Here is a 22,176-nt window from a genome sequence, read left to right as displayed (position 1 = left end):
AAATAAAAATGTCTGTGGTATACTAGAAAGGAAAGCAGAATTTGCTGGCAAGCTTGAAAGTACTTTCTTAGCCTTCTGTAAAATGAGCGATTGATTACTCCATACCTGTGAGATACTTGAGAATATGCTAATTTTCTTACCTTCCATACTAAAATATACTCCCCACTTATTATAATTTTTATTTAACCAAAAGGAATGTAACACTCCTTGCTGATTGTTGTAGTGTTAGAGATCCAGGAGTTGTACCGTGTGTTTGTGTGTGTGTGTGTGCATAGGGTGGGGGTGGGGGTGCATTTCAGAGCTGAGATAATAAACATTTCGAGTATTCCCCAGAAACAGAAATCATGAGCCCTTTCTCAGATTCTCAAAGTTTATGGTAAATATTCCTGCACAATAATTGAACAGAGCAGAGGACATGAAATGCCTGCCACATCCCACCCTCAGAGATTTTTAGAATTTAAGCTGCCTCAGATGACCTATGTGTTTAAGAACTATGTGTTAAGAACTTGGCTTCACTTGACTTCAATAAAAGCTGTGGGGCAGCTAATTGATGAGCATAAATTCTTCATTTCCTAAGTGTAGGAAGTGTGATTGTTCACTGCTGTATCCATATAGCCTGGAACAAATGTCATGTCTAGTAAGGGTTGACTGCCATGAAAACCTGCATGAACAAAAGGAGGAATAAGTGAATAAATGTGGGAACTATGGGGCAAAATGAGCTTTCTCCAAGGAAAACCTGAAAAACATAGCAACAAACTGAAGTAAGCTGACATTAATTTTAAAAGCAGTATGACTAGATATCTTTTAGATTTGTTATACTCAGATTTCTTACCCAAAAGAGTTTTTCAGCTACCAGAAGTATTTTACTACTGAATTCAATGAAATAATCACAACAGAAACTCACTACAAAAAAGTTCAAAAGCATTACACTTTATTGCACAAAATGGCCCCTTTTGTAGTTCTCCATTTGTATATAAACCAATACTATTTTTCCCCTCCTTGCTCGAGGCTAGGGAAGTGAGATATTCTATTAACTTATACAAATTCTAACTAGAAACACAAAAAAGAAGTTAAAATGTACTCCTAACAGACAAAGGGGAGTTTTAAATTTTCCAAGATTCCTCACAATCAGCAAGAGAAACCAAGGGTTTATTTCACTTAATTCAGATTTTTCCATTGTTTATGTGTTCTCAGTAACAGTGGTGAACAAAGATTAGGAAAAGTCTTTATTTCTTTTTGTGCCAAATTTTCTTCATGTATGTCTTTGCAAACATCAGAATGTTTACACAGAAGCACTCCTTACAATTGCTACACAGTATAATCCAGTTTCTCTCAGTGAAGCTAGGCTCTCTACACTGGGCTTGGAGAGTGCTGGCTCAATGAATATTTTTTCCAATGTCATTCGCCAATCTGCCTTGCTTATCAGCCATGTGTAGGCTCCTGGATTTCTTTCCTGCAGTTATCAGACATGAAAGTTAAACTTAGGAAGCCAAAGGGAGTCTAACCTAAGCAACCATGGAACCATCATCATGGAAAAGACCCAGATATACAGAAACAAATGCTTTTAAGGTCTCTCATAATGAAGGGTCTCTGAAATATAAAGTTATAAAGGCCTAAGAATGGACTTATAATTTATCTATCCTCTTGAGATTCTACTATTTAGGAGATGAGCATATTTAAAGTATTTTAGGACTTCCGACAAGTTTTGGATTCCTGGACAATTGTTCCTAGTCCTGTGATGTTGTCTAGGGTATCATTTAAAAATAAATAATTGCATGTGAAGTAAGATCCTTTAGTAAAATGATAAAGGAAGTAAGATGCTCTCAGTATCAAGATCATTGTCATATGAGAAGTGCTAGCCAGACTATGAATGTAAACTGAGAATATAAATTACTCCTCAGAGTAGATGCTAAATAACTATCTGCACAATTGAGTTTGTTGGAATGGATTAGAGAATTGTGGCTTGGGAAATTGCAAAATTGGGACATGAGGAAACAGAGCTTTAGAGTCTCTTTCAAATTTCCACCATTTCTTGGCTTCCCATTTCATATTTCAAGATACCAAGTAGTGTACAAAATATAAAATACCTTCATATTTATTATATAAATAACAAAATATCATTAAATATTTCTGTCTTTTTCTTTTTCTTTGCTGAAGATCTCTTATGTGCCAGTCACTATACTATGCCCTGAATAGGAGGATAGTTCAAGAAGTCTTAAAGAGATCGCAGGGAACTAAACAGCAAAATTTTGTCAATTACAACACAATTATATTTTAAGAAATGTTGGCAAAAGCACAGAGGGGGGAGCTACTAACTTTCATTATTCAGATGAACTTGGATTGAACTCTTAACATTTAGTCATCTAAAGGAAGGGATTTTCTGAGCAAATAAACAATCTCAGTAAGAACATAGGTGCCATTTAAACTATCAAAGAGAATTTACTTTCTTTAAAGGCTTTCCTATATTACTTTGTAACATGTGGCCTTGTTTCTAAACTGGACACTAAGATCTATGTGAAGAGAGACTTTCTGTAGTGGCAGACTCATAGTAAAAGCACCATAAATATTTGTAATCTACATGTAAATAAACAGTGCTACCAAACAAAAAAGGAATTATGCAAAATGAGTAAAACAGAAAGGCACTATGTGCAATTAGGTTGTCATGTTGCATGTATTTAAAATATATCAATATTTATTTATAGTTACTCTTTTTAAAATTAATTAAGACTATTTTTTTTAACTGAGTCAGTTTTACAAAATGCCTAGAGTGCATCTCTATTACATGCTAATAACCATCACTGAGGAACATTTTACTTTGATAAAGGAGTGTAAATTATCCAGGTAACTCTTCTTGTGCATTAAATGTTACTCTAGTGGCTTCAGAACCTTCTGCATCTCAAATTCTCTGCCCTCAGCAGAATCAGGCCTATTAAGTGGTTTGCGTTTCTCCAAGCACTCACATTTCTGCAGTGGGAGCATTCACACTGGGAAAGAAAAAATCTCGATGACTTTTAAAGTTGCAAAACTGTGTTCTCTGTTCCAGATACATTAAACATTGAAGTTGTTGAGAAAAACAGGAACCATAGAAAAGAGGGGCCAAACCATAGGAAAGTTGGCACTCATTTAAATAGCTGGAAAAGTAAATTTTTAATGTTTATCTTTCAGGAAGTAGGTTTAAAACATCACCTTCGGAATAAATCAGTTTTAGAGCTCAGTTCAGAAAGGATACCAAGGAGATTATTACCAAGAGGCCACAGCTGCCATGTTCATACTTTTCTAGTTCTAGATAGCTCTTTCTTTGTGTTTCTGAAATCTGAAAAAGAGCCTCAAGGGAAAAAAAAAAAGTTTTTAAAACCCACAACAGGGGAGGGTAGCTATACTATTATTTTTAGTACATTGTAAGTTTATATGCAAAAACCAGAACTAAAGTAGAAAAGTTAAATTAATCTCTATCATTACAAACTGCTGGAGTCTGGTTTGAGCATTACAGAATGGTTGATTAAAATTCATACTGGCTCTGAGCCACTCAGGTTTTTAGTCTCAGGTATATTTCTGATCTCTTTAAGGAATATCATTATATTTAAAAGCACCTTTCAAATATGTACTTATGGATTGTTTTAAGGTTATTTATTCCCAATGAAAGTATGTTAGGTTTAGATGTTTTGCCATTATTATAACTCAGTATCATTACACCCTCTAAAGCCCAAGCACAGGGCAAGGTATTTTATGTACATTATTAGTAAAGCCTCACAATTTTCTACCAGGGTAGGAGTTAATATGACCATTCTTTTCTAAGTACAAGGAAATGATAGCTCATAAATTTTGTGTTAGCAAGATTCGATATAACTGTCTCATTATTTTTCCACCAACCCTTTCATATGAAAGAAGTACCTGACTTCCGATTTTTCTTTTCTTTTTTCTCCCTAGAAAGCAGGATTTAATTTATGTTACTCCCCTTGGATTATATAATAATTAGTGATTTCCACAATAATTAATTAGCTAAATGAGTGAGACTGTAGTTTTGATTTTGTCAACAAACCTGTGGGCTGCTGCAGCTGAATTTGTTAAGATGCAAATCCAGGCACATTCACTCAATCCAAAGTGGAAGGCAGGGTTATCTGTTGTGCTCTGAGCATTTGAAAGTATTAATGGAATTTTGGAACCAAATGGCTCAAGCATTTCATCTGTACAATTTGTATTCTCACTGTTTATAAGTGCATAGTTACTGTTTTAAGATGCAGAGGGTAACAGAATAGTACTGAAGGAGAAATATGGGTGACCAGCATCTGTTTCCACAGATGAACATAGTGAATTACATTCCAAGAAGAGTCATTAACTCTCAATTCACCATCAGTTATGCTCCCAGGAAGTTTAGTCAGCTTCTGGAAGCATTTACAACTTTTATCACTCTTAAAAATATTTAAGAAAATATTCCTTGCTAGAAGAAAGTATCACTTGAGACAATGCATTTAGAGAATAACAAAGAGCTAGGCCTTTCTAAGCATTGCTCTCAATTCTAGAATCTTATGGTACATGGAGGGTTCTTGGTAACTTATTATTGAATAAAATATTTAAATATTTTACATCTTCATGTTGGATGCATAAAAGAGGCCACAGACTTCCCTCACATGGATCTCTTTACTTTGAATGGTTGTCTCAGGAGTATGATAGCCAGACCTGCACTTGAATTCTGGTTCTGAAAGTCTTTTAATGTACTGATAATGTATTTCAATTGTCACATAATTCTGAGCCACTGAAATGTGTGTTTAACTTTCCCTAAAACGCTGATAAGTTATCTCAGTCAACTTTTTCCAAAATTAAACTTTTTCCTTCATACTCTTTCCAAGGTTCCTATACCAGTGAATGAAGCTCTGACCTACCACTTAACCCAACAAACTAGAGCATCTTCATGATCCCCTCTCATCTTTGCCCATTCAAAACTGGGTAAAAATCACCCAGTTTTGTTTCTTATTTTTCCTTAAACTGTGTAGAATCCATCTCATCTGTTTCCTTTTATTCTCACTAATCCTTTTCCACCCCTAGTCCTGAGTCTTTCAACAATAGTCAGCTACTTGCTATCTTTAGTTGTGTTTACATGATTTGATGTGTCTCTGTGTGTGTAGATTTGCACATATATATATATTTCCTACATGCATCTTACTCTACTTTTTTCTACCTTTTAGCCAGATGGACTTGGTTACAAGTCCACTAATTGGCCTGTTTATGTGATTTTGTAGCACACTCAGGATCAAGTCCAAGTTCTTTAGCAAGGCCTAGCCTTGTCTGATCCCTGACTTCATTTTATACAGTTGGAGTTGATGACTTGGTAGTGGCTGAAGTATAAGTACTGCACAGCATCCACGGGAGAAATTTCTAAGGGTTTAGAAACATAAGAAATATTATTAGTAAAGGTAAAATTTTAAAATATTTTTCTCAAAAGTAAGAGCATATAATCTTTGCATGAGAAAGGACTCAGACATATCCAATTAGGGGAAGAAACTGGGAGAATAAGCCAGTTTAAATTTTAAAGTGCAGGAGACTCAAACTTTAGGTACCTATTATATTTTGGTAAATGAATGCTTAATATATAAAAATATAAAATATATTTTCTTTTAATAATTAGTACATTTTTATGGATTATCTTTGTTTTCTTCACATTTTTTTAATTCATATTATGAATACTTATGGTTTCTGGTAGGGGCCCCATAAACCAGGGTACTTTCAAAAATCATCTCTCGGCTGCTGGGGAACTTGTCCTAAATACCAAAATTTCCCCAGAAGCAGTCAAATCCATTTTAGGGTTTGAATAAGGGATTAGGTGAAGTCCCTAAGTGATTAGTGAAGGTACATGTTTCCACTTAGCTACCTGAACAATGAAACAAATAATAGCTCCCAAATCCAAATTATAATAAACACTATGGACTATATTGAAGATACAAATGAGTAAATTCAGGAAAACATTTCATACATATGAGTAATTCATAATAAAGTCTTATAACTATTTGAGTATATAATCCCCCAAATACATAGGTGACCTAAAAAATTGGTATATGGTACTTCTTTACTAATTTTAATTATACTCGTTGGAATGTAGATCTATGGATACAGCTGAATTTTGTCACCCAATAATTAAATCCTTTCTTAGTTTTAAGGGTAAAAAAATCTTTGGGCCATTTTTCTCTTTTAATATGTTTTTTTCTTTTTTTCTATTTTTATTCTTACCCTGGCTTAATTCTCCAGTGTACTCCATGTATATCACTATCTTCCATATAATAACCTGTTTTCAATTTTATCTTCTGTACCTAAGTTCAGGTGGTTTCATTCATTGCTACCTCTGTGTGAATATCAAGAAGGCAAAAACTGCCTCATAAGCTTTGGGCCGCTCTAAAAACTTTCAGGTAGTTTGTTAATGGGTGACTTCTACAGTCTACTGAGTTCCCACATGAGGCCATTATAATTTGAAATATTAGGAAAATCACTATATTCACCCCCTTGATTGTGGTGGTGTTTTTAAATTATCTTCTATGTTAGCCTTCATCATATACATTTTACATATTACTATATTTTATAACAAGTTGACTTAATCTGTAGCATTTCATTTCTAACATGAATATGAATATGCTACAATGAAACCCATCATTCTAAATAAACAATTTGCACCAATAAAAATTACTGTCACTTATTGGCAATATACTTAAGTGGCTAAACTTTAAACATTTTTCCTTGACTCTGCTGGATGGCTGTAGGACAATATAAACTAGTGATTCTGAATATTATTAAATAAGTATGTGTCTATCTTCATACTTTGGAGTTAAGAGCTCATCTCAATGGAAAGGAGACAAAGAAGTTCATTGAAGAAGGATTTCCAAAATGGAAGGTAGAGAAAAAACTGGTGAATGATAATTGAAAACAATGTACAAGCTTGCCTGCCTTGAGTCTACAAAATGCTTTCATTACTGTCAAATAAAATCCTGAATCACTCTAAAGCCTGAGGAATTTAGCCAAGGATGTTTTGAAATGTACATAAGGATATGGAAAATAATAAAAGAGAGAATAAAAATGATCATAAAAAGTAATATGTTATAATTCTCTTCTGGAAGAATGCCAATATTTTCTTCCATTCAGGGAAGAGGGTAGGCTTGCGAAATAATATAGACAAGGAGACTAATTTGTGGTTGATGATTGTTTCCCTCCCTCTACATGCCTCATTTCTGTTTGAGATCAGATAGTAGCCCAGTGTGTGGTCTCAGGCCAACATAAAGTATGGCAGTTAGAAAGAAAGTCCACAAAGTGTTAATCCAGCTGCATGACCTGCCCTGACTGCTTGTGCTTTTGCTCCAGAGTGCCTTTGCTTGCATCCCCAGGTTGACAAGGAGCGCTCACCCCTGGTATTGTTTAGCCACTTTTTGTTCCTGGTTACTGAGCGGCAACCTCTAAACCATAAAATTTTCTAGAGAATTAAAGTGACTTTGTTACTTGTGGCAAGTCTCTGGGACCACATTTGAGAGTTTATGCTTGACAAGATGACTCAATATGGGGGCTGGTCCTGACAGCAAGACCATCATGATTGGGCGGTGTAGCATTGGTCCATGTGCTATCAGCCTGACTGAAGAGGGGAAGAGGCTAGGTATTGAGATTCTTCAGTCAATCACATCCACAGAGTAAAACCTTAACGGAACCCCGAATGCTGAGGCATCTGTGAGCTTCCCTGGTGGGTTATACTTGGCTTATTGTTTATTACACACTGATGTGTGCCAGGAGAATGCAGACCAGATGATGAAGGTTAAGTTTGGGACTCCTCCCCTCCAGACTTTGCTCTTGCCCTATTCTTCTTTGTCTGGTTCCGATTTGTACCTTTTCAGCATTTAAGGGAAAAAAAAAGAGAGAGAGAGAGGAGGAGGAGGAGAAAAAGAAAAAGAAAAAAACTGTAATAATAAGAGAAATTTTATTTAACTGTGGAGTATGGCCTAACTATGGGCATCCCTCAGTTTCTTCATTTGCTTTCTCAAATCTCCTCAGGAACTGGAATCTTACACCTTTATCTATAACTGAACCATCACTAACAGAAATTCTAGATGCCAGAAACCCAGTGCAATATCTACCTACTGGCTGCAGCTGCACTCACCTGAGCAGGAAATGACTTCTGAGTTCTTCCTGCAATCGCTGAGTTCAGAGAGACTGACCTAACTATTCTACTGGTTGTTGTTGTTTTTCTGACAGATTATTGTTAGCAACTGAGCTAAAAGTTTAACAAGGTCCCAGTATGCATAAGTCATTTGTTCAAAACAAAGAGACAATGGTTGCAAGTCATCACTAATACAAGACCTTTCCAAAATGTATAATGTTTCAACAATCCATATTTATGTATGTGTGTGTATGAGTGTGCTTGTGTGTGTGCATATACAACCAATTCTCAATGAGTCATGCTTCCAGAAATTATATAATATTTAATAAATAAGATATAGCACATTTACTTTATAATAATGTATTTTAGTCTTTTTTCCTTCAACCATGCCTTCTTTTAATCAATACAAAAATCTTCTCAAATGCTGGAAATATCGTAAAGACCCCCTGAGATGGCATATTCCCTGGGTTATATATTTGCTTAGCTGGTATACTTCCACAGGTACAAGAAAAATTTTTCCCAGCTTTATATTTTGCATTTTAAAAACAATGATGTTTCTTTATTCTAGATATAAATCTACATTATACTGAAAATATTTTATTGTACACTACCTGTTCAACCTAAGATTCTGACAATAAGTCAGTAACTTTCTTTTCCTCCTTAGCTAAAATGATTGTACCATTAACTCAGCAGAAAGAAAGTTGTAAAATAACTTTCCTGTGGCTTGTTTTATTGTCTCAACAAGAGAGCTGTTAGATGCATGTGGACTATAATTTTTTTGTGGAGTCTATCTATTGAGTAAATTTTAGAGAAAGTCAAGTTTGAAATTTAACTGTTCAATGCACAATTGTTCAAAAAGAAGTAAATTATATTTTCCCATTACTTAAACTTACAGCTTTTTAAAATTAGATTTAAAATGCAGGTTCTATAATACAATGTTTGCTTACAAAATACTGTGTTATAAAAGTGGCCTGCCCATAAATTGCATGTTACCTTCAAGAATGCAAATGCCTAGCACAGATTTTCATCTTTTTTAGTTAGTCACAATAAGGAGCTAATGACAGGGGAACTGGATTTCAAGAACAATTTGACCTTATAATCATGAAAGAAAATATTAACATAATTATCAAAGGTAGATATTATATATTAAAATCATAGGCTACTTTTCACCCACCACCATATATGATACCCCAAACTTTTGCTCATCCTGAGCTTACAAGAGAACTATCCAGGAAGCTTTTAAATGATCCTGAAGGCCAGTTCTCATCTCCAAAGATAGTGACACAGCTGGCTGGAAGTGAAAACTAGATGTTATTATTTTTTTCTAAGCCCAGCAGGTGATTTTAAAATGGGTAATCAAGGTTAATAATCTCTCAAATATGTAGATGCAGGTTCCAGTTTGGACTAAAACTGTTGATTTAGGAGTGCATGATTCAAAACAAAATTGAAATTGCAAATGCAACCAATCTAAAATTAGCAATACAAGCTGCAAAGTAGTGATATATTCCTTTTTTTGATAATCAGCATTTTATTATCAAGACTAATTGGATTAGATGTCCACCTAATTGCAACCTCCAAAATAGTACAGAGAAAAATTAGTTAATTTTAAAATTAATTTTACAACTTTATTTCACACAATTTTACCAGACTCTTTTACTTTCAATTAAAAAGAAGGTTTAAAAATCTACGTAATAATTAAATGACTCAAAGTGATATTTTTCTCAGTGACCTATCATGTAACAACATTAATATTAATAAATTCTAGGAAAAAGAAATTGTTTGCATATATTATTTTTAATGAGTGTTAAATTATTGGCAATATGAAGAAAACCCAACTCCATTTGCAAAATCAATTTTCTCAAATGTACGTTTCTATTTACTATTAAAAATAGAAAGCCTTTGTTCTTGAATCACAGGAACTCCAGTTGGCTCCATTTTCATTGGTGTTTTCACAGATTAATCAATGCAGGCCTTATTTTCACACTGGGATAATAATCATTCTAGCTCCTCAACACAAAATGAGTATGTTCGTGTTCTGCAATCGACTTGAAGTGAGGCACTCAAATGCCCTAGAATACGGCACAAAATTTATTTTGCTTTCATTCATTTGAAGACAGTGTATTAATATTATCCTCCTTGCTTCCACACAGCTGTCATCTAAAATGCCACTGAAGAATGGATGCATAATTAGCTCTTCAGTTCATACATTAAATACATTTTAATAAACAGCTCTTTTCTTTGAGAAGATAATATTGCTGTCCATTCTTTGCTATCACTCTCAGAATTTAGAGGGTGTTTCTTATGTGAAGCATTGCTTAGCCAAGCTAATGTATGCACTGTATTTAAAATGCATTCTTATTGAATTATGAGCTATTCAGATTTATCTAAAACAATTTTCATAACTCTGATAAGTTAGGAAATATTTTAAAATGCAGAAACTGACTTGGAATTCCTACAAGTCAAATATTTACATTTTAAAAATAAATTTCAATGATCAGAAATATAATATTTGAATTTTAATTTAATAAAAATTAAATTTAATAAATATTAATTACCTGTTTAATATATACTAACACATTACATATCAAATAATATTCACAATAGTTATCTTTTAATATTTACTTATATTAAATATTTTAATTTTACTCCAATTGTTGCATAAAAGTTTAACACTTAATATTATTTGCAGATATCTTAATTTGTGACAAAGCCCAAGAGGATATGTGATTTTCTTGAAATCACATATTTGTTACTTACACAATGAAACATAGGCCCCAAAGAGACAAATACAATTTCAATGTTTCAATTCACAAAATACAATGTAGTAAGGCTCAAGCCTGGGTAGGCGTGTACCCCTGTAGACCCAGCTACTTGGGAGGCTGAGGCAAGGGGATCAATTAACTCACAAGTTTGAGATCAGAACTGCCAAAATAGGGAGACCCTGTCTCAACAAACAAATAAATTTGCAATGTATTAAGGTTCGAAATGAAGTGTCATCTTGAAGGACTGTTGACTTTATTTCAAACCATTTCTGAAGACAGTCTAAAGGAGAGATTCTACTTGTGAATCTATCGACTGGAAGACCCTGCTATTCTTCCTGTAGAGTGCTCCTGCTTTCTCTTTCAGGGCTTCCTGTTCTTTCAACAAATTTGAGCAGGAGAAGAAGGAACCCAAACTGACTGACTTGAATATTCCCACATAACTGTTCAAATGTGGGCAGTTGCATAAGTAAAGATACTCCATTGGAATTTAATATTTATACCTATGATATAATCAATGATCAGGGAGAAGTTACTAATTCAGAATGAAAGTAAACAAAGAAGTGAGGATACAAGATTTTTTCATTTAGGAATAAACAATGATGTAAAAGATTGTGTATGGTTCATTTAATAAAAGATAAATGGATACAAGTTAAAATAGAAGATATGCCACAATTACAGAAAAAACTATAAAAATCTATATTTAGCCTTTAGCTGGTTCTCAAATCACAGCTCCACATATTTGTTTAAATCTTACCATCTGCCCATTTGGATATCATAGGATGAGCAACCTACCACCAACTACTTAATATCTAATTACCACTACACAACATCCAACACCAAAACCCTAATGTTCAGAATGCATATAAATTGGGCTTCAAATTTTTGATGCTGATCGCTATTTCTCAAGTCATTTAACTTGGTCCTTGCTCTGTCTATATCAGATGTGAGAACATGAGAATTCTCAGAATTTAAATATCATGATCATATAGTTTGACATAAAATTACTTAATTTTTGGTTATGCAAAAATGAGGTGTGTCACCTCTTAAATGAACATATTAATGGTTAATTCTATAATACATCATTCAGAAGTAGAAATAAATTTTCTATATTCTATGATAAGAAAATCTTCAAAATTTAACAAAACAGTCTACATTGTATTATCTTTTTTTCAAATAAAATATTTATATTGATAGAGTAAGACTATTGGAAAAATATATAACAAAAAGTACAGAATTGATAAATACAGGAGTACAATTCAAGATGATTTAAATTTTCTTCTTTGTGTTTACTTGCATTTTATATATCATATGTGCATATTTTTAGAGTAAGAAAAAAAAAAGACTTATTTTAGCTTATTGAGACCTACATATCTGTTTAGATTTCTAAACACCTGTGGTAAAAATGAATCCAGAAGCAATTGCTAAAAATAAAACAAAAACACACTCAGGTGCTTTTGTTCAGAGTGTTAAACCCCTATTATGAAGTACAGTATGTACTCAGATGGGCCACAAAGAGCCTAGAGGATCACAGGGAAATGGGTTGGGCTTTGGGTTGCTGGCACACATACATACATACCATTCCTTTCTATGAGAGCTGTACCATGATAAAGGTAGAAATTTGTTGTTTAGATTTCTTTGGCTCAGCTCCTGGAAAATCATCCTTCAACCTCAACAATATAAGCCATTAAATTGTCTTGAATCCTTCTGACATGAAAATTAAGAAACACTTTCCAGATATTTTCCAAAAATACCAACATTTTGAACAGAGAAAAACATCTTGAATATGAAGTATATGCTTGACCTTATGCTTACTCAATAACATTAAAACATGATAAATTCTCCCTATTGCCTTATAAAGTATAAATATTTCAAAATGTAAATGAGAAACAAAAATTTCATCTTTTATCATGAATTACTAGATAAGATATCATTAAATTCCTCCCTACCATTGATTTCAGTGCATTAATTATGAAAGGAAAGCTCATGAGAGTAATTTTCCTCAAACTGGTATAACAAATATAAAGAATAATGACTATAATTTGAAAAATAAAATTCCATTTTTGAAAAGTTACTTTTAAATAATAATGTATCTTATTAGATTGCAAGCTTCAAGAGGGCATTTGCTATATGTCTAGAACTGAGAACAATGTTTTGCACGTTACCCATTAAATAATAATTCGTAAAATGAATAATATTCTCTAACCTTGAAGAGAACTATACAAGTTTATAATTCTTGTTTTCTTAACTCTAGATTCTAAACCCACATAATTTAGAACCTGGTGCAATTTATATGTGACCATATGTTTTTCAATATCAAGAAGGGACAGTGTCTAATTGTACACTATCATATTCCTGAGCCTTATGTATACACAAAAAGGTCAATGAATTAGAGAAAGGCCCAGATTGTGACTTATCCATCAACCATCCTCAGTAACTAAATGAACAAGCAAGCAGCCTGATTGTTTCATGATAAAATACACTTGGAACAATAGGAGGATAGTTAATGCTATGTGAAATTCAGAGAACCCTGGGACAATAGGCAATCTTACACCACAGCCTGGCTGGTAACTAGTGTAGCTTTGGATAAGGCCTGAGTTTTGGATGTTAGTGTTTTTATCAAGCACCATCTGATGCCTTTGACTCCTTCCTTCCAAAGAGTGAAAAATATATAAAGAACAAAATTAAAGTTATACTTTCTATGGCAGCCCACCAACTAGGCCAGACCTGTTCAAACTTGTCCATCACTTATTTTTTTTGTGTGAAACAGCTTGTGAAAATATGCTTAATATGTTTTAGAGAATAGTGCTATGTCCAACAGCAGCAAAAGATTAGGTCAGTTTGATTGGTGTTAGAGAAGCTTGGGAGAGTAGGCCGGGTTCTCATTTTAGATTCTCTCTCTCTTTGGAAAATAGTATAAAACACCTCTCCCCATAGAGTAGAGAAACAGCAGCTGACAGGATTTAGAGCTATATCACTAAGTTGAATATTTGTTTTAAAAAACTTGGATTTAAAGCACCAGACCCTGTTCTTTTCCTCACAATCCACTGAACTGGTTTTGGACAAAAACAAATGAAACAAAACCCAACAAAACAAAACTAAAAAGCAATCAGACACTTTGAACTCAACATCTTGCTTTGTCACCTAATTGTTTAACTGAGTTACTTAAAACTGTGAGCAAGTTACTTAAAACTGTGAGCCTTAGTTCCTCATCAAAAAAAAAAAAAATGAAGATTATAATAGGAGGATGTTCCCTACAGGATTAAAACAGAGGATTGGATTATCTAAACATACCTAGACTTTCTTTTTATGGGGTGAGGGTGGGGTGTTAGGGGCAATACTAGGGTTTGAACCCAAGGCCTAGGCAGGCTAGGCAAGTGCTCTACCACTGAACTATTCCCTACCCCTCTGTAATTTCTAATCCTCATTATAAATTGCTAAATTTAGAGCTGTAATGTTCTCCATATGTGTTAGCAGTCATGAACAGCATACTAGCCATTGATAAGAATATAAAAACAGAAGTTGAGCCTCACAGCTATACTCTCACATTGACTTCACCTTGTCTTTTAGTTTCCTCATAAAAATGAGATAATATTATGACAACTTATTATAAATAAGTAAATGCAGGGGATGGGCAGCTTGTGATTGGTGATGGTGGTGGTGATGGTTAATTTTTTCTCTTATTTCTGGGTTTGACCTGCTCTAAGTCAGCTTACGACCCTGGTTCTAAGGAGGACATACTTCCTCCTTCCTCCAGAAGGCTGCACCTTCCTTTCTCCATCCTGATGCAGCACTACACCTTCACCACTGTGCCCCGAACACAGAGGCAACATTTATCATGTTCTTTATTGCTCCCCATAAAGAGGAACAGATTGCCCTTGGCATAATTTGTATAAAAATCCAAGACTGTAAACATTTAAATGAGTGTCATTTTTCAAGGTGGTCAACTGCTAACATGGTATGCATTTTAAAAAACCAGATACTAACTCTCAAAAAATGATCCACTGTACTGATACATCAAAGGCACTCAATAAACCTTTACTGAATAGGATTATGATTAATTTTGAGTGACATTTTTAAATAAGAATTCATTTTTGAAATTAATTAATTTTATAGACCAACATGCTTATTGATAATTGATTCTTATAAGCCAACCATTGGCACTTTCAAAAGCTATGCATGCTAGAAAAGTAATTTAAAAGTTATTTTATAGTCACAATTCTGCCCTTAAAAGTCTTAAATATTTAAATGTACTCTGCTCTGATGATCTTTGTGACAGCAGAAAAAAAACATACAATTGTTGCCAAATCAGTGAATCAGACAATAGCACATGGAAACACATAAGACACGATTCTGAAGGCTCACTGTGGCTGTTGAAAGTGATCTATGATTGTGATTAATTGCTTTTGAAATTTTGATCAAAATTGATCTGTCCAATTTTCTGGCACTGGCTCTGTAAGTCAAATCTCACCCTGGAATTACATAAATCAATTTAGCCTGGACTTCTGTGAAAACTGGGGGGGAGAAAGATATAAGTAATTTCTGAGTTGTCAGTGACTGATGGATGTTCTGATTTCAGGGTTTTAGTAAAGAAAAGGTCTTACCGTAGCTGTCATAGGCATCCTCACTTACTCCATGACCGTAGTCATAGTATTCAGGCACACTGCAACAGATTTAGACAGCAATCAATGTTACTGTAATAAGGAGGAATCAACCCAGAAACTCCTATGGAATTTGAAGTAAAAAAAAAAAAAATGTGTGCTAAGGTAACACCCCTGGAACCTCTAGGCATAAAACACAATCCTAAAGAAACATTCAGTATGAAAAATATAGTTGATTGATAAGAAGTGCTATGATTTTTTCATGCTGCTTCAGTACTTCTTTACCTCTATCATCCAATTTGATAAATCAAATTTCCCCTAAAACACAAGTATAATACTTCAAAATTTGTCAAGAGGAAAGTTATAAAGGTCTATTTTCAAGAAAAAGTGCTATATAAGTTGACAATGTTGTCAATTGTTTATGGTTTTTGATGCTGTTACCTTAAGAAATATGCATCTTCACTTCCAAACAAGGAAACTGTATTTATACGCCCCTCCAACCCTTCCACAGCAGTCAAGCAGTGCCCCCAAATATAAACTATTCTTTTCAATCAGTATTTTGCCAGATATTTCCACATTTAAATAATTATCAAAAAATGTGTTGTTCCCTCTATTTCACACTTGAAGGATACTTAATGCCCCTGCTCTATGATTTTCCTCACTTCATACTACAGCATCAGTTTTCCCCTTTGAAGGCCTCATTCCTATTAGTATCCAAATGTCTTAAGAATTTTCCATCCTTAAAAACCCTCCCTCACCCACATATCTCTGTCTTGTGACTAGTCCTTTCTGAATAGCCCTTCATAGAAATTTTCTTGAAAATATATAATTATTCATTCTTCTTACTGACTCCCCCTCCATATGTTTTTTAAGCATTTTTATTGGTGCATTATAATTATATATATAATGGTATTCATTATGATATATTCATACATGCACATTGCATAAATTGGTGTACTTCATTCCCTAGAACCTTCCTTTTCCCTCCCTATCTCCCACTCTTGATCTCCTTCCTCTATTTCTACTGGTCTCTTCCATTTTCATGAAGTTCCTTGTGTTTCCTTTTCTCTCTCTAGTTTCCACATATAGGAGTATTCAACCCTTGACTTTTTGAATCTGGCGTATCTCACTTAGCAGGATGTTTTCCAGTTCTATCCATTTTCCTACAAATGACATTATTCCATTTTTCTTTAGGGATTTCGTCAAAACCTCATTTTGTATATACACAACATTTTCTTCATCCAGTCATCTGTTAATGGATTGCTAAGTTGGTTCCATAAGTTGGCTGTTGTGAATTACGCTGCTATGAACCCCTCCTTGTGCTTTTCAATACACCCGATCAGGCCACTGCTTCACTAAAACAGCTCTTGTCAAGATGGTGATCGTTTCAAATCCAATGATCAAGACTCGATCCTCCTTTTATTTTAACATCATTTTATACCATTGCTATGTCCTTCTCCTTCAAACACTTTACTTGCTTTCAGATCTCTCTTATGGGTCTCTGAACTCACATCATTTTCTCATTCTTCTCTACTAGTGGTACCTCCTCATTTTCCCAGTCACTTAATCCTGGAGAACATTTGGGCTGTTATTAGGAAATGTATCTCCTCTATTCACATGACATCCATAGGCAATCTCTTCTGGTTCTATGGCTTTAATATCCTCTCTAATCTGAGGACTTCCAAATTATATCTACAGCCTTCCACCCATAGCACCTCCCCTTACTCTCATGTGCACAACTTACCTAGTGTACTTTGGATGTAAAACTGAACATATACAATACAAAAAAAGAAATGATTTTCTTTTCAACTCAGATCTGTTTTGCATTTTTATTTTTGTCAGTGGCCATATCTTAATTAGTACTACCTACGCCCCAAATCATGGAGTCCTTCCCTGACTCCTCTATTTTCTCTTACAATTAATGTTCAATTCAAATGGCAAATTCTCTCATTTATGCTTGCAAAATATATTCAGAATCTGAACATGTCTAAACATTTTCATACCTATGGCTGTGGTTGAAATTATCACCATCTCTCACCTAAATGAACACAATAGCCTAGCTGGTCTCTGTGCCTTGCTTGCTCTGTTTCCATAAAAATGACAGAGCAGTCAAAGTCAATTTTATAGATGTCAGTTAGATCATCCGAGTTCTTATGGCTCCCCACAGTCCTTAACAGTTAAGATTCTTACTTTGCCTACATGATTTCCTCCCCTTGTATTTTCAGATCTCACTACCATATCTCCTTTGCTTAGGGTACACTGGCCTATGAGATGTCCCTTGAACATGGCAAACACATAATTGTGTCAGGGTGTTTCATCTGCTGTTCCCACTTTCTGAAAAAATGACTTCCTTGAATGTTCAATTGTCCCTTCATTTTTTCTGAGATTACTCAAATGCCACTATCAGAGGGTTTCCTGATAGATCCATTTAAACTAGCACTCAGATAGGCATCCCTTGCTTCTCCATCTTAGCATTAATCATTCACCACCATACATATTACATAAACAAACACATAAATACACATTTGTTTATGTACTGGCTGTTGCCCTTTTGTAGAATGTAAGCTCCTTGGATTTGGAACTCATTTTATAACTCTTTTATTCATTTATCATTGTTCTAGGCTGATTTCTACAATATTGTTTAGCACATATTATATTTTCCCCTCAAGAAATTCCTTGGTTTAAAGTTAGACATTACTTATCGTCCTCTGTCCATATTTTAATTTATAAAATTTATAAATTTTCTCAAGATGATTATTTCTTTCTCTCTCTCTCTCTCTCTCTCTCTCTCTCTCTCTCTCTCTCTCTCTTTTTTTTTTTGTCCTTGTTGTTGTTGTAGTACTGGTTTATCCAAACTCAGAGCCTTACACAGGCTGGGCAAGCTCTCTATCACTGAGTTCCACCTCCTACACCCTCATTCCTTTTAAGTATAAAAATGTGTGACAAGAAAATGACTTGGTTCCAAATATCCAACTGTATAAGATCTGAAAATGGGAGAGAGATGCCAAAGGGGTAGGTTGCAGAAAAACAAAGAAGGGCCCCAAAATTTAAGTTCTCCCTATGTGGTTGTTATTATCCTTGAAGGCAATACCATCAGCTTCAATATACTAAGAATTTGTGAACCTGTGACTTAATTGATAGTAAGGGCACAGAAGCAAAATAAATAAATGAATGAATGAATAAAAGTCTCTATCAGAAATAAAGAGTTAGCTTCTTCAACCTCAATTTTAGCAGGAAGAAGCTAAAAAAAGTTTATGTAGCTCAGCCCTTATTGCTCAGAATATTTATACACAAACTAGGAGAAATGTATGGCAATATATCTTCTCCCCATTCTGCTTGATATGATAGAAGGTTAATGGCTTTGACTGGTGTTTATATTTTCTTTTACATACTTTTCTTAATAGATGTTATATAACCTAATTCAGAATCCTCATATAGATGCAGCAAATCCCTGAGTTGTTCCATTAATTCCCTGAGAGGTCAGGAAGTGGCAGTAGTGAAAAAATGTCGTAGAAAGCAGAACTTCCGTTGATGGGGGAAAAACACTGGCATGAATAGCAGCTTCCTCCTGCCTCTGTCACAATCTATAATTTTTCTGGGAGTTAGTCTCTGATTATGTGTCCCAGAGTGTGCTCCATGAAGATCAGCAGCACCCAACACTACCCAGTGGCCTTAGGCTGTTTCTCGCTGGATTATAATTTTAACTTTAGTTTTTAACTTTAGTTGATGAAGACAAGGGAGAGAGATTTAGAAAGACCATGATGAAGAAGCTGCAGTGCAATTATTATCAATGACATATACACACCAAGAAGAAATTTAAATTTCAGAACTCCAGAAAGGGAAAATGGAACATATATTTGTAAAATAATGGATAATGTAAAATGATGGGAAAATGATGGAAAATAATCATAATGGACTCTACAGATTCCACACTTTTGCTTATTCATTATCACTACTCATTTCTTCCATAGGAAATTTTTTACCTGGACAAATGGCTGGGCCCATAGTGAATGCACTCCCTAGCCAGTCTTTCAGGTAAACATGCTCTTTTAACTAGGTTAGGAAACCAAGGGATGTGCACAGAGGTAAGTGAGTGCGGTAACCAAGGACATTTCCACTTCGAGAGCAATGCCTTCAGACTCACAGACTGCCACAAAGGGGAACCTTGCTTCTAAGTGATCACAAGGAGTGAAATGACTCTATACTACTGCTTATGTCAGAGACAGAAATAATTAAGAAAAATAAACATTTAAAAAATGTTGTTTGATAAACTGAATATTTAATCTCTCTGTCACAATTTAGTTGAACATAGTATCAGTTCAGGATGTGGCAGTATGGAACTGCTGTTAAAATCCCAAGCTATTTAGTATTAACTTGGAAGAAAGGTGGAGAATGTAAAGAAAAAAAATAGAGTAGGATAGAAAGCTGATATCACTTGTTATTTCACTGTCAGTGACAACTTGAAGAGAGAGCTACAGGTCTGCATGTCCTTTTTCTGCTAGGGAAAAATGTTGGAGAAAACCAAGTGTTTAGTGATCCTGGTTGATTTTAGAAAACCTCCTGTTTTGTTTTGCAAGAAGAAATGAAAGGGACTATAGCTTAGCTAAGAAAGGCTATCTCTGCATGATTATTATTAGTTCTTACTTTAAACTGATTCAATGTCCAGAGGTTTGGGATATAATAGGATTTAAAAAGTCAGCTATTTTCTATTCCAGGATCTTGACATGACAAATGTTGCTTAAAGATGTCTTCATAGACAGCCTATTGGCACATACCAGTAATCCCAGCTACTCAGGAGGCTGAGACAGGAAGATCACAAATTTGAGGCAACTTAGTATAGCCCTGTCTCAAAATAAAGGGCTGGGAATGTGGCTTAGAGGCAAAGAGGTCCTGGGTTCAGTCTCTAGTATTACAAACAAAACCAACCAACCAACCAACCAACAAAAATGTCTTCACGTGTTTCCATTAGACTTTGCTAACACATGAGTCCTAGAACAATCTTCAGGCCTCCATGTATGCACCAGCAGGAAGCATGCAACAAAACTTGTGAAGTCTCCTTTGTGGGCATTCTCTATCAAATTTAGATAAGACTATGGACCAGTCCATGTATCCATTAAGATATGGAAGAACCTTCCAGGAAAACTGGCACAACTCCCAGAAAAGAGAATCAAGGTTGCCAGAAACACAATCAAAACACTTATTTCACTGCTTTAATTTCTACTTGGCAGGATTTTGTAACTGCTCTTGCTACCGAGTCTTTGTTTTCTTAATGTCGGTTTCAATAAGAGCTACTCTGTTCCTTTTTGACCAGTTTATATACTTAACAGGATGCTTTGCACAGGAAAGAGGGTTAAAGAAGGAAGGATAACCTGTCTATCATTGCACAGGTTGCCAGACTTCAAGTACGAGATCTAATGTAGAGGTCTGAATATTTCCCAAAGATCATAGATTTTGAACTGGTTGCACCAATCAGTATTAAACTTGAATTTTCTCTGTTAGAAAGAAGGTAGGTCTTATTTTGTTTGCTTTTTGTTGTTGTTGTTAATTTGTAATGGGAAGAAGGAAATTCACTCATATTTGAATGACTAGAGGGTTGAGCTATAGGAGACTTCTAGCTGTTCTCCAAATTCCATTTGACCCTCTCTTCGTGAGATCATCAACGTATGACTTTATTTCCTAATTTCCTAGTCTTTTTCACTTATGCATGTGGTCATGTGCTTAGTAATGGTACCAATTCTTTATGACTTGCATAAAGTTAAGTTCCTTTCTCCATTTCTATTCAATAAACTGACTGGAAATATCAGCAAACAGTGCCACTTGAGAAGACTGATGCTAATAAGGGAATCCCTGTAGCCTGAATCCCTAAATAGTGCAATGGAGCAGAACACATCCACTGGCCAGAGTCTATTAAATTAGAGAGAGATAAACTTTTCTCTTGTGTAAGCCACTGAATTGTGGGACTTCCTTGTGATAGAAGTTTAGCTTATACCTTAAATAATATAATTTAAATTTTTATAAGGCAATTCCTTGAAGATTAACAGGCATTCAGTAAATATTTGTTGAATAGATACATAAATGATTGAATAAAAAGAAGTCAAAGAAGAGAACACTGTGTTTGAACATAAATAATCCTAGAATATTTTACTAGAAATATCTTTATAGAAATTTGTGTTTCCTTAAGAAGAGATATCCACTTACATTGAAAGCAATGGAATAGTAACACAAATAAACACACAAAACCCCCACTCACTCATTTCTTTTCTGATATAAATGGGATTCAGAGTAAATGTTTAATAAACTAATCTGATATTATTCCTGCTTTCTTTGTTTCACTTGATTATCTATTAATTTTTCTAAATACTTACTAATGTCTATGATCTTCAAATATAAAAGCAAAATATTATGTAGAATTTTACTAATAACTAGATATTGTTTGAGTTAACACAGCTAATATGAATATCCTGATTTTATGTATATGCCAGATCCTGGAAAAATTATATCTGCTATAGCCACCAGAGTAATTAAGTTCCAAATCACTGATAATTGTCATAATTCTAATTAATACCTCTATAATTATAATAGTGTGTTGAGAAACCCTCACCCTTACATTTCCCAAAACATGAGATACAATAATAGTAAATTATAAATCAAATAACCAGGTTGTGTTTATACAGAATTCATTTGTTCACTT

The 22,176-nt window shown here is 34.4% G+C and overlaps 1 protein-coding gene across 1 annotated transcript in view; it reads right to left on the bottom strand.

The window, feature by feature from the left end:
- The window catches only part of Khdrbs2 (KH RNA binding domain containing, signal transduction associated 2), a 561,414-nt gene that overhangs the window by 2,748 nt on the left and 536,490 nt on the right, over positions 1-22,176 (bottom strand). The window contains exon 8 of the mRNA XM_026396817.2: positions 15,489-15,547. Coding sequence (XP_026252602.2) covers positions 15,489-15,547 — 59 coding nt within the window. The remainder of the gene's footprint in view (positions 1-15,488; positions 15,548-22,176) is intronic.

This window comes from Urocitellus parryii, chromosome 8, assembly GCF_045843805.1.
Source record: "Urocitellus parryii isolate mUroPar1 chromosome 8, mUroPar1.hap1, whole genome shotgun sequence".
Lineage (NCBI taxonomy): Eukaryota > Metazoa > Chordata > Mammalia > Rodentia > Sciuridae > Urocitellus > Urocitellus parryii.
The sequence above is the reverse complement of the archived record's forward strand: the minus strand, read 5'-3'. Positions and strand labels throughout refer to the sequence as shown.